The sequence below is a fragment of the Nycticebus coucang genome, chromosome 5, assembly GCF_027406575.1.
Source record: "Nycticebus coucang isolate mNycCou1 chromosome 5, mNycCou1.pri, whole genome shotgun sequence".
In the NCBI taxonomy this organism is placed as follows: domain Eukaryota; kingdom Metazoa; phylum Chordata; class Mammalia; order Primates; family Lorisidae; genus Nycticebus; species Nycticebus coucang.
Genome location: NC_069784.1, coordinates 41584871 through 41607813, shown reverse-complemented (window position 1 = coordinate 41607813; position 22943 = coordinate 41584871). Strand labels below are relative to the sequence as shown.

Below are 22943 nucleotides of genomic sequence, written 5' to 3'. Positions count from 1 at the left end.
CAACATTCTCCAAAATTGATCATATCCTAGGACACAAAACAAACATCAACAGAATCAAAAGAATTGAAATTTTTCCTTGTGTCTTCTCAGATCACAAGGCACTAAAGGTGGAACTCAGCTCCAACAAATACATTTAATGTCACACAAAGGGATGGAAATTAAATAACCTTCTGTTGAATGACATTTGGGTGCAGGAAGAAATAAAACAGGAAATCATTAACTTCCTTGAGCATAACAACAATGAAGACACAAGCTACCAAAACCTGTGGGATACGGCAAAAGCAGTTCTGAGAGGAAAATTTATCACTTTAGATGCCTACATTCGAAAAACAGAAAGAGAGGGCATCAACAAACTCACAAGCCATCTTATGGAATTGGAAAAAGAGGAACAATCTCAGCCTAAACCCAGTAGAAGAAAAGAAATATCCAAAATTAAATCAGAGATCAATGAAATTGAAAACAAAAGAATCATTTGGAAAATTAATGAAACAAGGAGTTTTTTTTTTAAATATATAAAATATATAAACCTTTGGACAGACTAACTAGAAATAAAAAAGTAAAATCTCTAGTAACCTCAATCATAAATGATAAAGGGGTAATAACAACTGATGCCACCGAGATACAAGAGATCATCTCTGAATACTACTAGAAACTCTATGCCCAGAAATTTGACAATGTGAAGGAAATGGATCAATATTTGGAATCACACCTTCTCCCTAGACAGCCAGGAAGAAATAGAGCTCCTGAACAGACTAATTTCAAGCACTGACATTAAAGAAGCAATAAAAAAATCTTCCAACAAAAAATGCCCTGGTCCAGATAGCTTCACATCAGAATTCTATCAAACCTTCAAAGAAGAGCTTATTCCCGTACTACAGAAATTATTCCAAAAAATTGAGGAGGAAGGAATCTTCCTCAACATGTTCTATGAAGCAAACATCACCTTGATACAAAAACCAGGAAAAGACCCAAATAAAAAGGAGAATTTCAGACCAATTTCACTAAGGAATATAGATGCAAAAATTCTCAAAAAGATCCTAGTCAATAGATTACAGCTTATTATTTAAAAAGTCGTACATCATGATCAAGTAGGTTTCATCCCAGGGATGCAAGGCTGGGATACACAAGTCTGTAAACGTTATCCACCGTATTAACAGAAGCAAAAACAAGACCATATGATCCTCTCAATAGATGCAGAAAAAGTATTTGATAAAATCCAGCATCCTTTTCTAATCAGAACACTGAAGTATATAGGCATACGTGGCACATTTCTTAAACTGGTCAAAGCTATCTATGACAAATAGCTAATATTTTACTGAATGGAGTAAAACTGAAAGCTTTCCTCTAGAACTGGAACCAGACAAGGTTGTCCTCTTCAAAGAAAACGAAATACCTAGGAATACATGTAACAAAGGAGGTGAAGGACCTCCATAAAGAAAAATATGAAATCCTAAGAAAGGAAATAGCGGAGGATATTAACAAATGGAAGAACATACCATGCTCACAGCTGGGAAGAATCAACATTGTTAACATGTCTATACTTCCCAAAACAATCTACCTATTCAATGCCATTCCTATTTAAATACCAGCATTGTACTTTCAAGATTTGGAAAAAATGATTCTGTGTTTTGTATGGAACCAGAAAAAAACCCACATAGATAAGGCAGTTCTTAGTAATAAAAACAAAGCTGAGGGCATCAGCATACCAGATTTTAGGCTGTACTACAAAGCAATAGTGGTCAAGACAGCATGGTACTGGCACAAAAACAGAGACATAGACATTTGGAATCAAATAGAAAACCAGGAAATGAAACTAACATCTTATAACCACCTAATCTTTGATAAACCAATCAAGAACATACCTAGGGGGAAAGACTACCTATTTAATAAACGGTGCTGGGAGAACTGGATATCCACATGTAAAAGACTGAAACTGGACCCACACCTTTCTCCAGTCACAAAAATTGATTCCAGATGGATAAAGGACTAAAATTTAAGGCATGAAACAACAAAAATCCTCAAAGAAAGCATAGGAAAAACACTGAAAGATATTGGCCTGGGGAAAGACTTCATGAAGAAGACTGCTGTGACAATTGCAACAACAAAAATAAACAAATGGGGCTTAATTAAACTGAAAACCTTCTGTACAGCTAAGGAGACAACCAAAGCAAATAGACAACCTACACATTGGGAATGAATATTTGCTTATTTTGAATTAGACAAAAGCTTGGTAACTAGGATCTATGGAGAACTCAAATTAATTCACATGAAAAAACCAACAATCCCATATATCAATGGGCAAGAGACATGAATAGAACCTTCTTTAAAGAAGACAGGCAAATGAATAACAAACTTATGAAAAAATGCTCATCATCCCTAATTATTAGAGAAATGCAAATCAAAACCACCCTGAGATACCATCTAACCCCAGCGAGAATGGCCCACATCACAAAATCTTAAAACCGCGTTGCTGGCGTGGATGTGGAGAGAAGGGAAACTTTTGCCCTGCTGGTGGGACTGCAAACTAATACAACCTTTTTGGAAGGAAGTATGAAGAATCCTCAGAGAACTCAAACTAGACCTCCCATTTGATACTGCAATCCCATTACTGGGCATCTATCCAGAAGGAAAAAAATCCTTTTATCATAAGGACACTTGCACTAGACTGTTTACTGCAGCTCAATTGACAATCGCCAAAATGTGGAAACAGCCTAAATGCCCACCAACCCAGAAATGGATTAACAAGCTGTGGTATATGTATACCATGGAATACTATTCAGCCATTAAAAAATGGAGACTTTACAGCCTTTGTATTAACTTGGATAGAAGTGGAAGACATTATTCTTAGTAAAGCATCATAAGAATGGAGAAGCATGAATCCTATGTACTCAATTTTGATATAAGGACAATTAATGACAATTAATGACATGGCGTGGGGTGAGGGTTGGGGAGAGCAGAGAGAGAAAGGAGGAGGGAGGGGTGGGGAAAAGAAGAGCAGAGAGAGGGAAGGAGTGAGTGGGATGGGGTCTTGGGGTGTGCTGCACCTTTTGGGGGCAAAAATGATTGTAAGAGGGACTTTACCTAACAAATGCAATCAGTATAACCTGGTTTCTTGTACCCTCAATGAATCCCCAACAATAAATAAAAGAAGTAAATAAATAAATAATTTTAGGAGAAAAAAAGAGAAATAATAAGAAACCACCAGAAAATGAATATAAAAAAAGAAAAGCAAGTGTAAATATTTATGAAAAAGAATATAAGTATACAATATAATCATCAAAATCAAAATTTGATACTTTAGGAACACAAATAGAATCGATAAATTCATAATAATAGAGTTTAGAAAAAAATGATAGAAGGCTTAAACTGCCAATATGAGAAAGGAAAAGGGATGTTTATTAAAAATTGATATTAAATGGAATTTATAATATAAAACAGTATATTCAATAAGTTTGAAAGTTTAGATAAAATGAATACATTTCTAGAAAAATATAAATTCAAAACTATTCTAATAAAAAATAGAATTCAATTGTGTTTTTTTTTTTTTTTGAGACAGAGTCTCACTTTGTCACCCTTGGTAGAGTGCCATGGCATCATCGTAGCTCACAGCAACCTCAAACTCTTGGACTCAAGGGATCCTCTTGTCTCCCAAGTAGCTGGGACTACAGGCATCTGCCACAACACCTGGCTAGTTTTAGAGATGAGATATTGCTCTTGCTCAGGCTGGAGAATTCATAATTTAAAACTTTTTCACTAAGAAAAATATAAACTCAGATGATTTCACCAGAGTTCTACTAAGTATTTTAAGGGGAAATTATACCAATGCTATGTAAACTATTCAAGGTAACATAAAAAGGCAGACTTTGTCCCCATTTATTGTAGACTAGCAAAACAATAGTAACAATAGTTGACAATGGCATTATAAGAAAAGAAAATTACAGGCCAATCCATTTCAGTTAAAATTCATTTTTCTTAAAGACAAGATCTGACTATATTTCCCAGAGTGGTTTTTAAACTCCTGGGCTAAAGTGATCCTCCTTCCTCGAGCTGGACCCACAGGCACATGCCACCACTCTTGGTTGAGGCCAATCTCTTTTATTGTTATGAGTGAAAAAAATGCTAAATAAAATTTGGCGAACAAAATACAGTTCGTCATTTCATGACAAAGTTGGATTCCCCACAGAAATGCAGGGATGATGTAACATTTGAAAATAAAATCAATATACTTTATTATATTAACAGAATTTTAAAAAGTGATCATCTCAAGAGATGCAAAAAAATTGTTAGCACTCATTGCTCACTTATGATGTAAAACATAAATCTCTTAGCAAGCTAGGAAAGAAAGGTATTCTTATAAAAAACCTGTAACAAATATACTTAATATAGAAGCAAAAACAAAGACCATATGATCCTCTCAACAGATGCAGAAAAAGCATTTGAAAAAATTCAGCATTCTTTTCTAACCAGAGTGCTTAAGAAAATAGGCATAGATGGCACATTTCTTAAACTGATTAAAGCCATCTACATCAAACCCACAGCCAATATTATACTGAATGGAGTAAAACTGAAAACTTTTCCACTTACAGCAGGAACTGGATAAGTCCTTTATCACCACTACTATTCAACAGTTCTGGAAGTTCTAGCCAATGCATTCAGGTAAGAGAAGGATGTTAAGGGCATCCAAATGGAGGCAGATGTCAAACTCTTGCTGCTCACTGATGATATGATATTATACTTAGAAAACCCCAGAGACTCAATTAAAAGACTCCTGAAAGTGATCAAGAAATACAGTAATATCTCAAGTAATGTCCACAAATCAGTAGCTTTTTATATGCCAATAACAGTCAAGTTTAGAAGCAAATCAAGGACACAATTCCCTTCACAATAGCTTCAAAAAAATGAAATACCTGGGAATATACCTAACAAGGAGGTAAAAGATCTCTACAAAGAAAATTATGACACCCTAAGAAAAGAAATAGCAGAAAACACTAATGAATGGAAAAACATACCACGCTCTTGGCTGAGAAGAATCAACATTGTTAAAATATCTATACTACCCAAAGCAATCTATAGATTTAATGCAGTCATCTTTAAAATACCAACATCATATTTTGAAGAACTGGAAAAAATAGTTCTTGGTTTTGTATGGAACCAGAAAAAAACTTCTGTATAGTCAAGGAAATACTTAGTAATAAAAACAAATCTGGAGGCATCACTCTATCAGACTTCAGGTTATATTACAAGTTCACATGATCAAAACAGCATGATACTGGCACAAAAATAGAGACATAGACACATGTAACCAAATAGAAAACCAAGAGATGAAACCAGCCTCCTATAGGCACCAGATCTTTGATAAACCAAACAAAACACAAGCAGACACTGGGGAAAGAACCCCTATTCAACAAATGGTGCTGGAAGAACTGGATAACCACATGTAAAAGACTGAAATTGGACCTGCACCTTTCATCACTTATAAAAATTGACTCAAAATGGATAAAAAATTTAAATAAGATATGAAATAATACAAATTCTAGAAGAAAGTGTGGGAAAAACTCTTGAGGATGTTGGCCTGGGGAAAAATTTTATGAAAAAGACTTCAGTGGCAATTGCAACAAAACAAAAAAATAAAACATTAAACTGAAAATCTTCTGCACAGCTAAGGACACAATAATTAAAGCAAATAGACAAACTTCAGAATGGGAAAATATATTTGCAAATTATTAATCTGATAAAGGTTTGACAACTAGAATCTATAGAGAACTCAAACTAATCAACAAAGAAAGAGCGAACAATCCCATCTATCACTGGGCAAGAGACATGAACAGAACCTTCTCTGAGGAGGACAGACAAATGGCTAACAACATAGGAAAAAATGCTCACTATCCCTAATCATCAGAGAAATGTAAAATAAATCAAAACCACCCTGAGATATCACCTAACCCCAGTGAGAATAGCCCACATCACAAAGTCTCAAAGTTGCAGATGCTGCTGTGAATGTGGAGAGAAGGGAACACTTTTACACTGTTGGTGGGACTGCAAACTAATACAGCCTCTTCAGAAAGAAGTATGGAAGATCCTCAAAAAACTCAAAATAGACCTTCCATTTGACCTCACAATCTCATTAATAGGCATCTACTTAGAAGAACAAAATCATTTTATCGCAAAGACATTTGTACTCGATTGTTTATTGCAGCTCAATTTATAATTGCCAAGATGTGGAAAGAACCTAAATGTCCATCAACCCATGAATGGATTAACAAACTGTGGTGTATGTGTATATGGAATACTATTCAGCCATAAAAGATGGAGACTTTGCATCTTTTGTACTAACCTGGATGGACTTGACACACATTCTTCTTAGTAAAGCATCACAAGAATGGATGTAAGTAAGCAAATATCCCATATGCTCAATACTAATATAAAGCCAGTAGATGATCTAATACTACACTCACACAAGAGAAAAACTCAATTCAATTCAAGTTGGTGGTGGGGGAGGGACAGAGCAGAGGGAGGATGGAGGGGGATTGATGTGCTCCCATCTAATGGGCACAATGTGAGGGTATATGCACATCTCCTAGGTGCAGGACACAACTGCAACAGGGACTTTATTTAACAAATACAAACATTGTAACCTAATTGTTTGTACCCTCATATTAACCTGAAGTTTAAAAAAAAGATACATGGCTTGAATAAAAAGTCACTTTTTAAAAAGAGAAACAAATATACTTAATTATGAAAAGCTGAACATTTTTCTTCTGAGTTTAAAATCAAGATAAGGATGCCCACTGTCACCATATTGCAATCCACTAAATAAAAGGGGAACTCAGAGTCCATACTGATATAAATTAATGAATAAGAAGGTAATCTACCTCCTTAGAGTGTAAATGACAACTAATAAATAAAGAAGGAATGATGTGATAGATACTCATTTGTCAACCAGCATAGTGGTAGCTGGTACAGGAAGAAGTTGTAAATAGATACAAAGCTGATGAGTAAGGTTTATGGGGATCAGGATGTTGGTGTAACACGGGAGCATTTGCATTTGCTGTGATAACTTTTTTGATGTGTCAACTTAGCTAGGTGGCAGTTCCCAGTTATTTAATCAAACACTCGTCTGGGTTTTACTGTAAAGAGATTTTGGAGATGTAATTAAAGTCCCTAATCAGTTGGCTTTAAGTAAAGGAGATTATATTTGATAATCTGGGTGTGCATGATTTAATCAGTAGAAAGGCTTTAAAAAGGCAGTGCTGAGGAGAAAGAATGAGAGAGGGCTCAGGGAGAAGTTCCACCTGTGGACAGCACCCTCAGCCCATGGGGCTCAGCCTGGCCATGATTTTCCCTTTCTTTTTGCCTGCTCTATGAATTTTGGATTTATTAATACTTAGCCTGCCACCACAATCTGGTTCTGCTACAGGATAAAAGGTCTGTGTTCTTTAAGACTATTAAGGAAATGAGAGACAAAGGATAAAGAATTATTCTGATTTTTAGTATATTGATATAGCATGGCAACTGAAAGCAACATGATTTCCTGGATAGGATCCTGGATGAGGTAGGAAAACATGTTCTTGGACAGTTAGCCAAATTTGAACTGAGTATGTGGATTTAATGGTAGTATTGTATCACTGCTGATTTTCAGATTGGTAGGGTTGTATGGTTGTAATGTAGAAGAGTGTCTCTGGGAGAGTTACGGTGGAGTGTATTTGAGGATGGGGCACGATGCCAGAAAAGTGTAAGAGAGAGAGAGTGAGAGAGAAAGAGAGTGCGTGTGCAAGAGAGAAAAGTAACATTTAGCAATTGAGGACTTTGGGTGAAGAGGATAAGGGAAATCTCTGTACTCCCTTTGAAACTTTTTTCCACATTTGAGACTATTTCAAACCAGTAATTTTAAAAAGATATATTATTAGGAGAATGATAAAGTAAGCCAAGGTCTGAGAGAAAATGTAAGCAATAAAACATCTGGGCCTGTGCTGTCCAGTACAGTAGCACTACACATACGCAGCTATGGAGCACTTGAAATGTGGCCAGTCCAAATTGAGATATGTATAAAAGTAAAATACAGATCAGATTTTAAAAAGACTTAGGATGAAAACAGGAATGCAAAATTTCTTATTAATAAATTTTATATTGATTATTACAGATTGAAATTGATAATATTTTGGATATATTGGATTAAATAAAATGTTACAATTCACATATTTCTCTTTTACTTTTTTTAATGTGGCTACTTTAAAATAAAAAATATACATCTTTCTCACGTTGTATTTTGATTAGACAGTGCTTATCAAGACTGTATAAGCACTATTACAGATAAGTAGAGAAAATACTCTAGTAAAAAAATGGGTAAAAGACTTGAATGGGCACCTCACACGGAAAGAACATTCAAGTGGCCAGCAAAAAATACAAAAAGTGCTCAACTTCATTAGTCATAAAGAAAGAGCAAATTAAAACCACAACGAGATACCTACGATATGGCTAAAATTGTAAAGCCAGACAACACCCAGGGCAGGTTAGGGTATGAAACAACTGTAACTCATAAATAGATAGCTTGACTTTGGAAAACTATCTGGCAGTCTTTACTAAAGCTGATTAGACATCTCTGTGACCTAATAATTTCTGCTCCTTGGTAATTACTCAGCAGGAATACACACAATTGTGTTCAGATAGGCATGTATAAGAACGTCAAAAGCAACATTTTCCATAATAGCTCCAAATGGGAAACAAAATGTTCACTAGCAACATAATGAAATTAAATTGTAGAATATTTATACAAAGAGGTACTGTACAGCAACAAAATTGGACCAAATTCTGCACATGCAATAATACAGATTCATTTAATAATGTTGAATAAAATAATTCAGAAATGATCATTTACACATGGTGTGGGTGAATTTATATACAATTAAATAATAGGCAAAACCAATGTATGATTGGAAGTCAGGATAGGGAGACCCTTGGTGGCGGGGGGGAGAGTATCTGAGGGGAGACACGAGGAGGGCTTTTGGAGAGGTAGTGATGTCCTGTTTCTTAAACAGGGTCCACCAGGGAGTTCACTTTGAGTATTTTATGAAATGTGGACCCCTTTTGGTATGTATTACAGACCAATTAAATAGTGTATGTGAAAGAAATCTGGCAACCCTAGAGAAGAACATTAACGCTATTCACACACTTTTCAAGAACAACATACGCATTTACCCCTTTTTTTACTTCCATGGTTTGTAATTTTTCTAGATATTATCCCCATTTCAACTAAAGCTATTCACTATCAGAAAACAGTAAATCTTAGCTATTATGAATTGGGCTGCAATAAACATTCTGGTACAAATATCTTTGTTATGTTGTGATTTTTGGTCTTCTGGGTATATGCCCAGCAGAGGAATTACAGGATTGAATGGCAGATCTATTTTTAGATCTCTGAGTGTTCTCCATATATCTTTCCAAAAGGAATGTATTAATTTGCATTCCCACCAGCAGTGCAGAAGTGTTCCCTTTTCTCATGGAAAAAGCCCAAGTGCCCATCGATCCACGAATGGATTAATAAATTGTGGTATATGTATACCATGGAATACTACGCAGCCTTAAAGAAAGATGGAGACTTTACCTCTTTCATGTTTACATGGATGGAGCTGGAACATATTCTTCTTAGTAAAGTATCCCAAGAATGGAAGAAAAAATACCCAATGTACACAGCCCTACTATGAAACTAATTTGGGACTCTCACATGAAAGCTATAACCCAGCTACAACTTAACAATAGGGGGAAGTGGGAAAGGGGGGCAGTGGGTAGAGGGAGGGGAATCGGTGGGATCACACCTGTGGTGCATATTACAGAGGTATTTGCGAAACTTGGTAAATGTAGAATGTAAATGTTTTGGCACAGTAACTGAGATAACGCCGGAAAGGCTATGTTAACCACTGTGATAAAAATGTGTCAAATGGTTTATGAAGTGAGTGTATGATGCCCCATAATCATATCATTGTATACAGTTATGATTTAATAAAAAATAAATAAATAAATAAATAAAAAAGAAAACAGTAAATCTGGAGTGTTACTAATTTTCCTAAAACTAGTTTTTATTCTAGCATCCACTTATAACTCTGTTCTTTAACTGATTATGTGAAGTGACTGTCAGCCTTCTCATACTCCTAGACTTGTTATACCATATATGGTACAAGAGGTTTGAGAACTTCATTGCCTCTAAAGTAGTTATATATGAACATTTATATACTGAAATCTGTATTATTTTATGAGGATTTTTTTCTCCTTTATCTTACAGTTGTGTTCAGTTGTTTGTAAGATTATATGTGGTAGGTATATGTTATCTGTGAGTTAATTTTAATTTTAGGATGGGGTATTATGATCTGTTACTCAAAGCAAGTTTGGGGTCTGAATAGGGTTGAAAACCCTTGATCCGGAGAATAGAAATCTTCCTGGACCTCTACTCTGCAGAAGAGAGACAGAGGGGAGGGAAACAGACTTTCTAAATCCTACTTTCCAGTGGTTCTCAACCTTCTTAATGCCGCCTAGTGCTGTGACCCTTTAATATAGTATCTCATGTTGTGGTGACCCCCAAGCATAAAATTATTTTTGTTGCTACTTCATAACTGTAATTTTGCACTGTTATGAATCGTAATGTAAATATCTGATATGCAGGACATATTTTCATTTTTACAAAGGGGTCGCAACCCACAGGGTGACAACTGCTGTTCTAGACTTTTTTAAAACCAATCTCTCTCATCTGGGTAGAGAAGTGAAGAAAGACTCTGAAGTTCCTGTGAACTGGCTTTCAGTGAGGCTTGCTGTGTTCTTTACTAGCTGCATAACTGTGTGGAAGCTCTTAAACTACCTCAGCCTTGGCTCATCTATAAAATGGCACAATCATTCCTTTCTTTCCTGTGCTGCCAAGAGAATTTGGGAGCTAACACAGGCCCCAAATCCTGCACTGTGAGTGGCTGACCTGTAAGTGGCATTTAACAAATGTTAATGTAATCAGCTTTATAACCCAAATTATATAGTTCTCTATAATTTTTAAGCTTAGCCCCCTCATAGTCCAAAGGCATTTTCAGTGTTCACATCAGAACTAAAGCAGACCGCTATGTGGCCTTGAATTGACAGGGCTGTGACAGTGAGTGTTATCTCAGCGCCCATGGCCCAATGGCCTAGCAGCTGCAGTCTTAGGGAAAGCAGAGGAGAGACACAGAAGTCTCAGTAAAAATTGCTGAATGGAATTTTGTGACTTTCTGTACACTGAACCACTTCTGTTGAGATTTTTGCCAAGAACAACAGAACCTCTTTGCGGCCCTGAAATAACTACAGTGCATTAGACCACTTGTTTGTCCAGAGAAAGACAAGTGATATGCCACTGGAGATCGTTCCCAAGAGCCACTGAGCCTGAGCACAAGGCTAAAACAATGAGCAATATTAACCCCTGGCTCATTATAATCTTAAAATCCCCACCCTGGGGAGGGATTTGTCCACCATTTTTTGATTGTGGAATGTATGTACTAGCATGATTCCTCACTGCACTGGCAGGCTTTGCACTCCACCCCAAACATGTAATGGGGTTCACTCCCGTTAGGCATTATTCATTTTCACCTCTGTAAAAAGCCTTGACCCTGCTAATCAGGAAGGTAAATTAGAGGTAGCCTATGCCTCCCCCTCCCAGTTGACGTGTCCTATGAAATAAATCCTTCCTCCCTTGACAATCCTCGTTGTGTCAGTATTGGCTATCTGTGTGGCCAGCAACATTGAAACCCGCTTGTGGGTTCATTAACATCAATGCACTTCCAATCTACTGCCTCCATAACCAGGGCTGCAGGAGTGCAGCTAGCTTCAAGGCTACCTTTGTGCAAATAAAAAATGGTGCTTGTTTATCTGGATGGGTGCTGCCCTTTGCTAAAGCTCATGATTTGGTGAGCAGAACACTCCCCATAATCTTGCCTATCAGAGCCCTTATGTAAGCCTGTGCATATCCCACTTCTTTCCGCTTAGACTTCAATACAGGAAAGATGCATTTTCCTAAGTGTGCTAGAGTCCAAGAACATGATTACCGCGACCAAAGTCCCAAAAGTATTGCTGGCCAGTCCGTAGCGTGAGTTCATTCAAGTCCGCAGGTAGATCATATAGCAAGGATTTGTTTTTCTGAGATGCTCTGGATATGTACAGTTCCCTCTCGGGGGTACTTCCAGCGAACCTGGATGTCTCATAGATTATCTCCATGAGTCACCACTCTCTTACATGGACTTTAACCAAGAAAATGAAGGGTCCAAGCTAAGATTGGTTGCTAAGCAACAACCCCACCCTGGAAGTCTCTCCTTAAGTCATTATGACATTGCTTTCTGCAAGGAAGAATTGTGCCATAAAGGAGCCAGAAAAGCCTAATTTTCAGAATGAGCTCTATTGATTACCAACTATATGATCCTGGGTAAGTTATTTTTCCTTGCAAGGCCTCATTTTCCTCACCTCATAACTTGGGGACGGTATTCACCATGTAGGAGATAACTTATATAAAGTACTTTGTCCAGTGTGCTTGGAGTACTCACTTTCTTATTTCCTGTCTCACTTCACATCATCATTAATCTATTCATTCAACAAGTACCCATTAAACTCCCAAAATATGCCAGGCACTGTTGTAGGCATTGAGAATGTAACAGTGAACTGAAATCCTTGTCCTCATGGAAGTTAAAAGGTAAGTACATACAATGAGCGCTGTGCCAGGCAGTGGTGAGTGTGAAGGGAAAACAAAGCACAGGACGGGGAGGAGGATGGGGTTTCAGTCTTAAGTTGAGTGGCCAGGAAATCCTCACTGAGAAGGTGACTTCTGGAAGAGTCCTGACAGAGTAAGGGAGAGAGTCAAATAGAAATCTAGGGAACATGTGTTCTTGCTTCTGCAAAGGCCCAGAGGTGGTAATGTGCAGGGAATACTTGAGAAATAGCAAGGGGGATGACATAGTTGAAATGGAGTGGGTGAGGTCAGAGCGATCTCATCAGCTAGTTCATGCATGCCTACTCTCTTCTTGTACGTGGTAAGTACACAGCAAATATTCTTTTGAATGAATAACTAATATGTAAAAACAGAAGGAAAATAGCTTACTTTTTTTAGGCTGTAGTAATTTCTGCATTCTAGAAGTGGTGGCAGAATGAATCTTTGTGGGAAATCAGTGGCTTTGAAAAAAGGTGTCAATTTGAAAAACCTCTTTGATTTAGCCACTGGCCACTGTGTTGCTTAAAGATGCTGTTACCCAAAGCCAACAGCTGCCTTCATGTCCTTTTTTTATGGAGTCCAGAGCCCCACATCCTCCTCTCTTCCCCCAATGCTACTTTCCTCTGTAGTGACCTCAATAGAAAACCCCTTCCAAAAGGCTCCCCCAAATTCCTTTGCTCTATTTTGCTCTAGTCTTCACCATTCTTTTACAAGAAATGCAATAACTTCCATAAAAATACTTAATTTTACTAATTCTTGCCTCTGTCTGCTCATTGAGGATACAAGTCACTGACTTCGAGGGCTTTAATCTCACAGACATGTCACACAAGGACTCAAGAGTCAGTCTATTGACTACAGTCATCAAGAGTGCAGTCTTCCATATTTTTAACCCCTATTTCACCCTCAACTCATCAACTTCAGGGACTTCGTACTTGCTTGTGATGCACTTTTCCAAGATCTCAAAATGAGTTGCTCTTTTTGACTGTCAAGGCCCATGTTCTATGAGACCTCCCCAAAGAGGCCTTCCCAGAGTGCCCAAATTAAAGTGGCTCCTCTTCTGGCCATTTTCTTTCACTGTTTCACATTCCTCATTTCTTCACTTGCTTATTTAGTACCTAATACTTCCACTATCAAAATAAAGTCCCCATAGGAGTGGAGTCTTTGTCTTCCTTACCATCATGTCTTCAGTACTTAGACACTTCAGTACTTACACACGTAATAATACGTGTAATGGGTTCATGAATGAATGATGTTACCTGGAGAGCTGTGTGTGTTTTGTCACTGTCACAGTGCTGTCATCTCTCATGAGAACACTACTGTCTGTGTCATGGGAGGCAATATAACAAATATAACATAGTAGATATAACTATGAGCTCTGGGGCTAGCCTGCTGGGCTTTGGGTCTGGCTCTACAACTAATTATCTGTCTGACTGTGGGCAGGTTAAGTAATTCCTTTGTGCTTCAGTTTCCTGGAATAAATATTATCTATTTCATAAAGTTTCTGAGAAAGCTAAATAAGAAAATACATGTAAAACATGTAGAACAGTTGGACACACCCTAAGCATGCCAGAAAAAACATGAGCCATTTTATTCCTTGTGAGAGAACAAATTTCAGTTGTCCTTCATGAAATAATGTTAATCAATGATTATGAAGAAATGTATAATCACTGCAAATTCTAATTATGCTTAACCTTGTACTTGTTTGCTTACTTTTTGTTGTTGAAACAAAGTAATAAAGATGACTTTAGTCATGAATTATAGGTTTGGGAAACACTTAACAAAGACATCCCAAGATATGCAAAAGGAACAGGATGCCTGGGGCAGCAGCCCCAGTTGCAGACCTGGGACACAGAATAGGGCATGTGGAGTGCAACAGTCAGGAGCCTACCCCGTTTCCCCGAAAATAAGACAGTGTCTTATTTTAAGGTGTGCTCCCAAAGATGCGCTAGGTCTTATTTTCAGGGGATGTCTTATCTTTCCTGTAAGTAGGTCTTATTTTCGGAGGATTTCTTATTTTCGGGGAAACAGGGTAGCAGAAAATGCCACGTGTGTTAGCAGGAATAGTTGCAACCCTATGCACTACTAATTAATCACTTAGCTAGGCAGAAATAGCTAAGGCAGATAAATACCAGTCAGACCAATAAGCAGCAAATGTCAAAGCATGTGTTTCTCATATTAGGTACATTAACACAAGAAATAGTCACATCTGCACATTCTGTATCCTGCTACACATTGTAACAGGTTTTGTAACTTTTTCCTGGTGACCTTTTCTCTTGTACTTCTTTGTTCTGACTTTCAAAAGATACTCATTGGAGCTGACAGTGTCTGGCCCTCCTGGATTCCTCGGTTGCACTGGTAGTCATGTCACTCTGTGTTGTTCTCAAGAACAAAGAGGCTTCACTTTCCCTTTCATTAGTTAGGCTTTTCTTATTTGCAAGGAAAAAAACAAGAAACAAACAGCAACAACAACAAAAAAACTGGTTCCATACCTTTTGCCACTTGCAAAAATTGACTCAAAATGGATAAAAAGATTGAAACGTAAGACATGAAACAATAAAAACCCTAGAAGAAAGTGTGGGAAAAGCTCTTGAGGATGTTGGCCTGGGGAAAAATTTTATGAAAAAGACTTCAGTGGCAATTGTGACGACAAAAATAAACATATGGACTTAGTTAAACAGAAAAGATTCTGTACAGCCAAGGACACAATAATTAAAGCAAACAGAAAAACTTCAGAATGGGAAAAGATATTTGCAGATTATTAATCTGATAAAGCCTTGACAACTAGAATCTACAGAAAAATTAATCAACAAAAAAAAGCAAACAATGCTATCTACCACTGGGCAAGAGACATGAACAGAACCTTCTCTGAGGAAGACAGACAAATGGCTAATAAATATAAGAAAAATGCTCATCATCCCTAATTATCAGAGAAATGCAAATCATAACCGTCCTGAGATATCACCTAACCCCAATGAGAATAGCTCACATCGCAAAGTCCCAAAGTTGCAGATACTGGGGCAGATGTGGAGAGAAGGCAACACTTTTACACTGTTGGTGGGATTACAAACTAATAAGCCTCTTTTTGAGGCTTTTGAAAAGTATGAAGAGTACTCAAAGAACTCAAATTAGATCTCGCATTTAATGCCTCAATCCCACTACTTGGCATCTACCCAGAAGAAAAAAAATCATTTTATCATAAAGACCTCTGCACTAGATTGTTTATCGCAGCTCAATTTGCAATTGCCAAGATGTGGAAACAACTTAAATACCCATCAAACCAGGAATGGGTTAACAAACTGTGGTGTCTATATATCATAGATACCATTCAGGCATAAAAAAAGATGGAGACTTTACATTTTTTGCATTAACCTAAATGGAGTTGAAACACATTCTCCTCAGTAAATTATCACAAGAATGAAAAACCAAATATGCAATGTACTTAATCCTAATATGAGGCCAGTAGACGATCTAATACACGCCCACATTAGAAAAGAATTCAAGTTGGGGGGACGGGGATAAGGGGAGGGGGAGGAGGGGAGGGGGAGGAGAGGAGGGGATGGGTATGCTCCCACTTAATGGGCACAATGTATGGGGAAATGGCACACCTTTTGGGCATGGGACACAACTTTAAGAGGGACTCTACCTAACACATACAAATACTGTAACCTAGTTGTTTGTACCCTCACATTAACCTGAAATAATAAAAAAAGAAACAAACTTGAGCAGGTTAAGCAGCAAAGAGGAATTTATTATGCATAGTTATAGGGATGTTTCAGAGTACCCAGGGGCCGGAACACATCTGGAAATAGGAAGGAGCCATCAAGAGCTGGAAAGCCATCCATTAGTCAGTATCCTCTACTTTGCATCCAGGCTTTTCTCTCTAGCTCTGCATTAGACTTCTTCCTGGGAACCCAGGGAAATTTTTCCTTCTTCTCAATCCCTGGTCTCACAAGTTACAAACCCAGCTGCTGAGACTGACAGGCAGTTTTCTTTGCTCAGGTGCAGATTCCGAGGGGTGACAATTTGCTCTGCCCTCTTGGGTCATGAGGGGAAGATGTGTACAAGCCCCATATGGCAGCCACTTCTATGGTTTTAATGGGAGGACCAGTCTCCTTCTGGCTCATGGGCTGGGCAGACATCACTGCACAGCTCTTCCCCAGCCTACGGGTTGGGAGGTAGTGGACCAGGTCGGGGTCTGCATCGGAAGTGGAGAGAATGTCCCAGCCTCCCACTCCATGTAAGATAAGCTGCACTGCCCCAGGCTCTGGGAACCCCTGAGCTTCTTCCCAAGGACAGTCACCAGGCTATAGAACTATCTTCTTCATATCCTCTTCCCACACCTGCATCAAATATCCAGACATTTCCTCTAGACAGCGCCCCCCTTCATGCAGCAGGGAGAAGACTGAGCCCCAGCTTCCTCTCCTCCTCCTCCTCACACACTCTCCCCTCCCCCCCATCCCCATAAGGGCCTGCGTTTTCACCTCTGAGGTTTCCATTCAACTCACTTAAGACCAGAGACATTCATGTTTTTGGCTGCTGATTTTATTGCAGGACATTAGGTAGAAGCAAGACATCCTAACCAGAGGAGACTGTTCAGAACCCAGGGCAGGCTTAGGTCCAGTTGCAGCAGTCACAGCTGGTGTCGAAGACAAGCCCAGCCTGGCAGTTCTGTTGGTATGTGACTCCATTCTGGCAGTGCCAGAAGGCATTTTTGTTATTTGCCACAGGGTAGAGGCCATTGGCTTTGCCAGCACAGAATCCACTGCCCCCAGAGCTGCCTCCAGAGCTGCTGCTGCCGCTGCCGCTCCCACCGCTGCCACCACTCCCGCTGCTGGGAGCAGCAGTTATCGGCTCAATGGGCTGAGCAGGGGCTGTGCAACCTGAAACACACAGCACAGAGAGCAGATTGGTGGGCCTGGAAGAGGCTCTCAGCTCCACTTAGAGGCGAAGAGAACTGGGGTGGAGGTGTGCAGGTGGGAGCAGTTAGCTCTGGATCCCTGCAAATGAGAAACTCAGAAGTAACTCCATCCTCAGAAATTAGGAAAAGCTACCATGATGAGCCAGCTTGCAATTTAAAAAAGACTTATGAAGTCTAAATAATTTAAAAAGTATTTACTAAGCATCCAGTCAATGCAAAACGCTTTTCTAGGATCTGGGTATAAGTGGTGAACAAAAATTCTAAACCAAAAGGGGAGTTGAGACATCCCGTGAATTATACGTTAGAGATATGTGAGCAATGCTGAGGGTTTCTTGTTAAATCTCCCGGTGGGCTGAGAGAGACTTTGGATAAGGGAGTCACAGAAAAGTAGATGCTTATATTGAAGGTCAACAATTTCTTGAGGATCTTCCACATCTTTAAGATTTGGCAGGCTTGGAAAACCCACTCAGGTAGGCGTGGTTTACCCTAAGAGCAACAATTCCTGACATGGAAGTTCGGGGGTAGGAGAAGGATGCAGCGCTTGTCTCTCACGTGGGCAAGAGCAGAGAGGTGAAATAGGAAGAGGCAGTGGTGTGGGCAGGGGCTAAGGCTGCCTTTAGCGTTGGAGAGGGAGCACTGATACACCTGAGCACCCCCTGCTGCCACTCACTTGCACTCTGCAGGCCGAGGGCGTTCTTCAGGGTAGTGATCAGTGGGAACTTGCCCTGGTCACAGAAAGTGCCAGTGAAGTCATCTAGATCAATTGCCCAGACCATGGCACCTCCAAAGTTGTTCTGCTTAAGCCATTGAGCCTGTTTAGGGAGAGAGGACAGCAGGAATCACTTGATTTCTTGAGACTCGAGGCTAGGACTTCAGCATGTCTGAAGGGCTGAGCTTACCTTGATATTGAAGCTCTTAACGTTGTCATAGCCAACCCACTCATTGCCCTGATATGCGTAGGGCACATCCTGGGGGGCATCCCACACCTGAGTGGCTCCATTTTTCAGGAAGGTACAGATCTTTAAAACATTAAAAGATTCAAATCTTTTGAATATTACTCCCATGGAAAAAAAACAAAAAAATACACTTGTCTCTGATTTTTTTCTTTTCTTTTTCTTTCTTTCTTTTTTTTTTGAGACAGAGTTTCATTATGTCACCCTCAGTAGAGTGATGTGGTGTCACAGCTCACAGCAACCTCAAACTCTTGGGCTTAAGTGATTCTCTTGCCTCAACCTTCTGAGTAGCTGGGACAACAGGCATGTGCCACAATGCCCGGCTATTTTTTGGTTGTAGTTGTCATTGTTGTTTGGCAGGCCCAGACTGGGTTCAAACCCACCAGCTCTGGTGTATTTGGCTGGCACCCTAGCCTCTGAGCTACAGGTGCTAAGCCTGATTTTTTTTTTCTTTTTTGTCTCCAGTTGAGGTTTTCTTGAATTTTCTAATTATATATTTTTTTATTTGCAGCAGAGAAGATCAAATTGCTTTTCAAATACTTATGTTGTCCCTTATGCTGGTTTGGGGAACCCACAGTAATATGAGAGGTGTATTTACTGTATTTTACTCCCTATGTGCTACTATAGATGACATTATTAAATCTTATTCATCTGAACAGAATAAATGGATATGTCATGTAAACCCTTTACACAGCTGAAGTAGCCTTGTTTAGAGCAGGAAGGTAATACAATGAACGTTCAAGATTTCAGCAGCGTCTAGCCCTGAGGCCAGGATTCACAGCACTGTATAGCCCAAACTATCTACCTCATAGTAAGCCCAGAACCCAGATTGCCTGGTGTAGGGCCCAGCAGGACCAGCACCAGAAGTAGGGGCATCAATTCCGTGGTTGGATGGGTTGCTTAGGATGAAAGTGTGTCCGTAGGCAGGAAATCCAACGATGAGCTTCTCAGCTGGGGCGCCGTTCTCCTTCCAGTAGTTCATGGCATAAGCCTGCAATGGAAGCCTAGTTATAGGGTTCAACTGGATAATGATCTGGGGTTTAGTTATGTTAGTTCCTGTTCTTACAGGTAAAACTGTGTGATAATAACGACAGATGGATTAGTTAGTGTTCTTTTTCAAGACATTTTGGTGAAGTTTTAGTTAAAGAGATATGACCAGTAATCTCAAAGGAAAGTTGAAGTTGTCTAAGTGACACCTATGCAGAATTAATGTCTATTTTGTACCTGAATACCCATGTGATTTACACCATCATCTCTGGTCTTAATTTGCATCTGTACAGGGACTCACCACATTGAGGTAGGCGTTGCTGCCAGTGTCAGTTGGATATTTGTAGAGGGGGCTGTTCTCTCCCGTGTAACCCTCCCAGGAACCATGGAGGTCGTAGGTCATGACATGGATGTAGTCTAGGTACCTGAGGTGCAATAAAGGATTTAAAATCACTTCTGAGGGTCATTTCCCACATGCACGCAGGCTAAAGACACCACTTCCAAAGCCTCCTAAACAAGGTCCCTGCATAGCAGCAAGACAGACCAAGGACAAGTCTACTCTGCCTAAATGATGTCTGTGGAAGCTTGAGGTGAGGGTGCATCACTCACTGGGACAGCTGGGGGATCTCATAGCCAGACTGGATGTTGGAGATGCCAGCAGCCACCGCAGCGGTGACCATCAGCCTGGGCTTGTTGATCTGCTTGGCCTCCTGCTCAAAAGCTTCATGCATTTCCTACAGAACCAAAAGCATAATAGGACATATATGAAGCTGATTTCACCTCCTGAAATATAATATATGTATAAAGTGCTTTTACATATTTTCTCTTATTTTAGTCCCTCAACATCCCAACAAAGTAGATAGGATAGATGATATTAGTCCATTTCACAGCTGTCCTATGTGCCCGAGAGTTAGGAAATTTCACCAAAGTTCCACAGTAAGTTAGTGGCCAGGTGATGACAAGAACCCAGGTCCCAGGTGACCATTAGAACTCCATTCATAGCGCCATACTCTGAAGCTATAGTTGTTGCAGTACCCTGTGACTAGCAGTAAAGAAATTTGCTCCCATTTGTTTATTAGATGAACTGCTTGGCAGGACTGATACCCCATCCTATGACATGCTGAACTGGCCAATAAGGAAGGTGCCAAAAGCCAGAAGATGGGTTCTTGTTCAATGCAAGAGGCTAATCCACCTCTGTTTTGTGTGACTGCACTCTCCTTTGGAGTCCTGGGTGTGGTTCTTATGGTTGCATTATTAGGGTGTTCCAGAGTATGTTCCAGTGAAGACTGGCTCTGAAAATCATTATGTGGTTACTGATTAACTGGAGAAGAGAAATTATAGGCAGGTCATTATATTTGTCTACAGATATTGAACCCCTATATTGCAGAAGGTACAGTTTTATTTTTTGTTCAGTGGGAAGAACTACAACCAATGAATAGAAGTTATAAATTATGACTGGAAGCATGTTTTAGCTAAGAAAAGAGACATTCTTTCTGATCATTGGAGCTGTCCAACAAAAAAGTAAACTGACTTTTCACCTAGTAAATTAGTTGGCACTCAAATTATTCTGAGGTCAGCTGACAATGTGGTATATAGAGTAGTAATCTGTGTCTCAAGAGAGAGTGAATCTGTGTCTCAAGAGAGAGTGAATCTATTAATGGAAACCATCCTTAGTCCTTAGCTTTTCTCATTCTATTTATTTTTCCTTGGTGATTGCTTAGTTGTGTACCTGGGATAATTGCTTTAATAAAACCAAGCCAAGTTGTTTGTCTTGAACTGCAGTCTGATATTCACAAAGTGTTTATGGGCATTCCTGTAGGCTGTCCCATAGATACTCACACTCCGCATGTTCCAAGGTAAATTAATCAGGCCTCCTTCTTTCAAAACTATACTTTTCTCTGTATTTACCATCTCAGTTAATAGCACCAAAATCAAGCCAGGCCTCAAAGTCAGAAATCAGGGAGTCCTTTCTCTTTTCCACCTCCAGTTAATCTCTGAACTCCTGTCAATTCTGTCCTCTTGGGATCCCTTGTATTCATCTCCTTATTCCCTCAGGAATGGGGTAGATCCTTTGATGGCCCTAGTCATCTCTTGCATAAATAACTGCAATGACCTCATGACCTTATTTCCACCTCCTCTTTCTAAAGGTTAAAGCTAACTCTCCACTACCCAAAATCCTTCAAAACTGCCCTATTACCTTGAAGATAAAGTCCAAATTCCTGAACATCAGATAGAAGTCCCATGCAGGTTCACAGACCATCACTCACTTACTTGCTCACACACATCTTCATCTGTGCTATTCCCATCCTCAATTAGTTAACACCACTCCCTATCAAGAGTAACACCAAGCATCACTTTCTCTAGAGACCTCTTCCTGATCCTTTTGTACTCTACAGACCTCTTCCTGGCATTTATCAAAGTGTGTGGTAATACTTCTTTATTTTGCAAGCTTCCATCTCAGATTGTGTTTTGTTAAAGCCAAGCATTGTGTATTATTTTTATCTTTAGCTTGACAGGTAACCCAGTGTCTGGCACAGAGCATGTACTCCGTACTAATGGGAAGTTGAGTGTAACTGTTAGAAGCACTGGAGGCTAGCCAGACTGCAGGGGTAGTTACAATGCCTACCAGTTATGCTATCTTGGGCAGGCCACTTAAACCTTTTCTATAACTTTGTTTCCTTATCTGAAAAATAAAGATAATCATACTTTATTTTAGTAGAATGAAGGGGAAGATGAAATGAGTAATGGCCATTCAAAGAGGCTGTGGATTAGTGCCTGGCACATAGCACACATGCTGCTGCTATTAAATGTGTGATGTCTGACAATCTTTGGAATAATAAGATTCTTTAATTCTAAATTCAAGTTTTGTTTTACTCTAGAACCACAGTGATTCTCCTGGAGAAGAAAAGCTTTGAACCTTCTTGGGTTATAGACTGCTCCTTCCTGCCCTCCTCACCTGCACCAGGACAGTGAAGAGATGCTTGTCCTGAGGAGTGCTCCCACGAGAGCCAGGGTACTCCCAGTCAAAGTCCAGCCCATCAAACTCGTACTGGCGCAGGAATTTGATGACCGAGGCAATGAAAGTCTGGCGGTTCTCAGGAGTGGAAACCATGGCAGTGAAACTGAGGGAGACCGAAAGAAGGCAGAGTGAGGCCTCAGTGGTCTCAGCACCTTGGAGTAGAGTCAAGCTCTCAGTTCCTTCCTTAGACCCTTGATTAGGATACACAGCCCAGGTTAAAGTATGTTCCTGGTTTTCCCCCTCCTTTCTTTGTAATCTCTAATCTTCCCAGCCATGATAATTTAAAGTTCCCTTTATTTTGCTATCCCTCCAACTCCGATCTTTCTCCCAAAGTGCCTTTGTTGCTTTGGACCCAGCTAACTC

At 39.5% G+C, this 22943-nt stretch overlaps 1 protein-coding gene across 1 annotated transcript; it reads right to left on the bottom strand.

Moving 5' to 3' along the window:
• Window positions 1-17223: 17223 nt before the first annotated feature.
• LOC128585902 (acidic mammalian chitinase) lies at window positions 17224-22683 on the bottom strand. The gene is made up of 7 exons (XM_053591305.1): window positions 22518-22683; window positions 20171-20295; window positions 19863-19986; window positions 19380-19565; window positions 18521-18640; window positions 18292-18433; window positions 17224-17583 (listed from the first exon to the last, which is right to left on the bottom strand). The coding sequence occupies exons 1-7, from the start codon at window positions 22671-22673 to the stop codon at window positions 17315-17317; spliced, it is 1122 nt and encodes a 373-aa protein (XP_053447280.1). The 5' UTR covers window positions 22674-22683; the 3' UTR covers window positions 17224-17314.
• Between the last annotated feature and the right edge of the window lie 260 nt (window positions 22684-22943).

Excerpts from the sequence above, each read along its gene's own strand:
- LOC128585902 (XM_053591305.1), bottom strand. The coding sequence starts at position 22,673 with ATGGTTTCCACTCCTGAGAACCGCCAGACTTTCATTGCCTCGGTCATC. Across the intron at positions 18,434-18,520 it reads TTAAGAGCTTCAATATCAAG|GCTCAATGGCTTAAGCAGAA; the intron begins GTAAGCTCAGCC and ends CTCCCTAAACAG. Across the intron at positions 17,584-18,291 it reads CCTCGGCCTGCAGAGTGCAA|GTTGCACAGCCCCTGCTCAG; the intron begins GTGAGTGGCAGC and ends TGTGTGTTTCAG.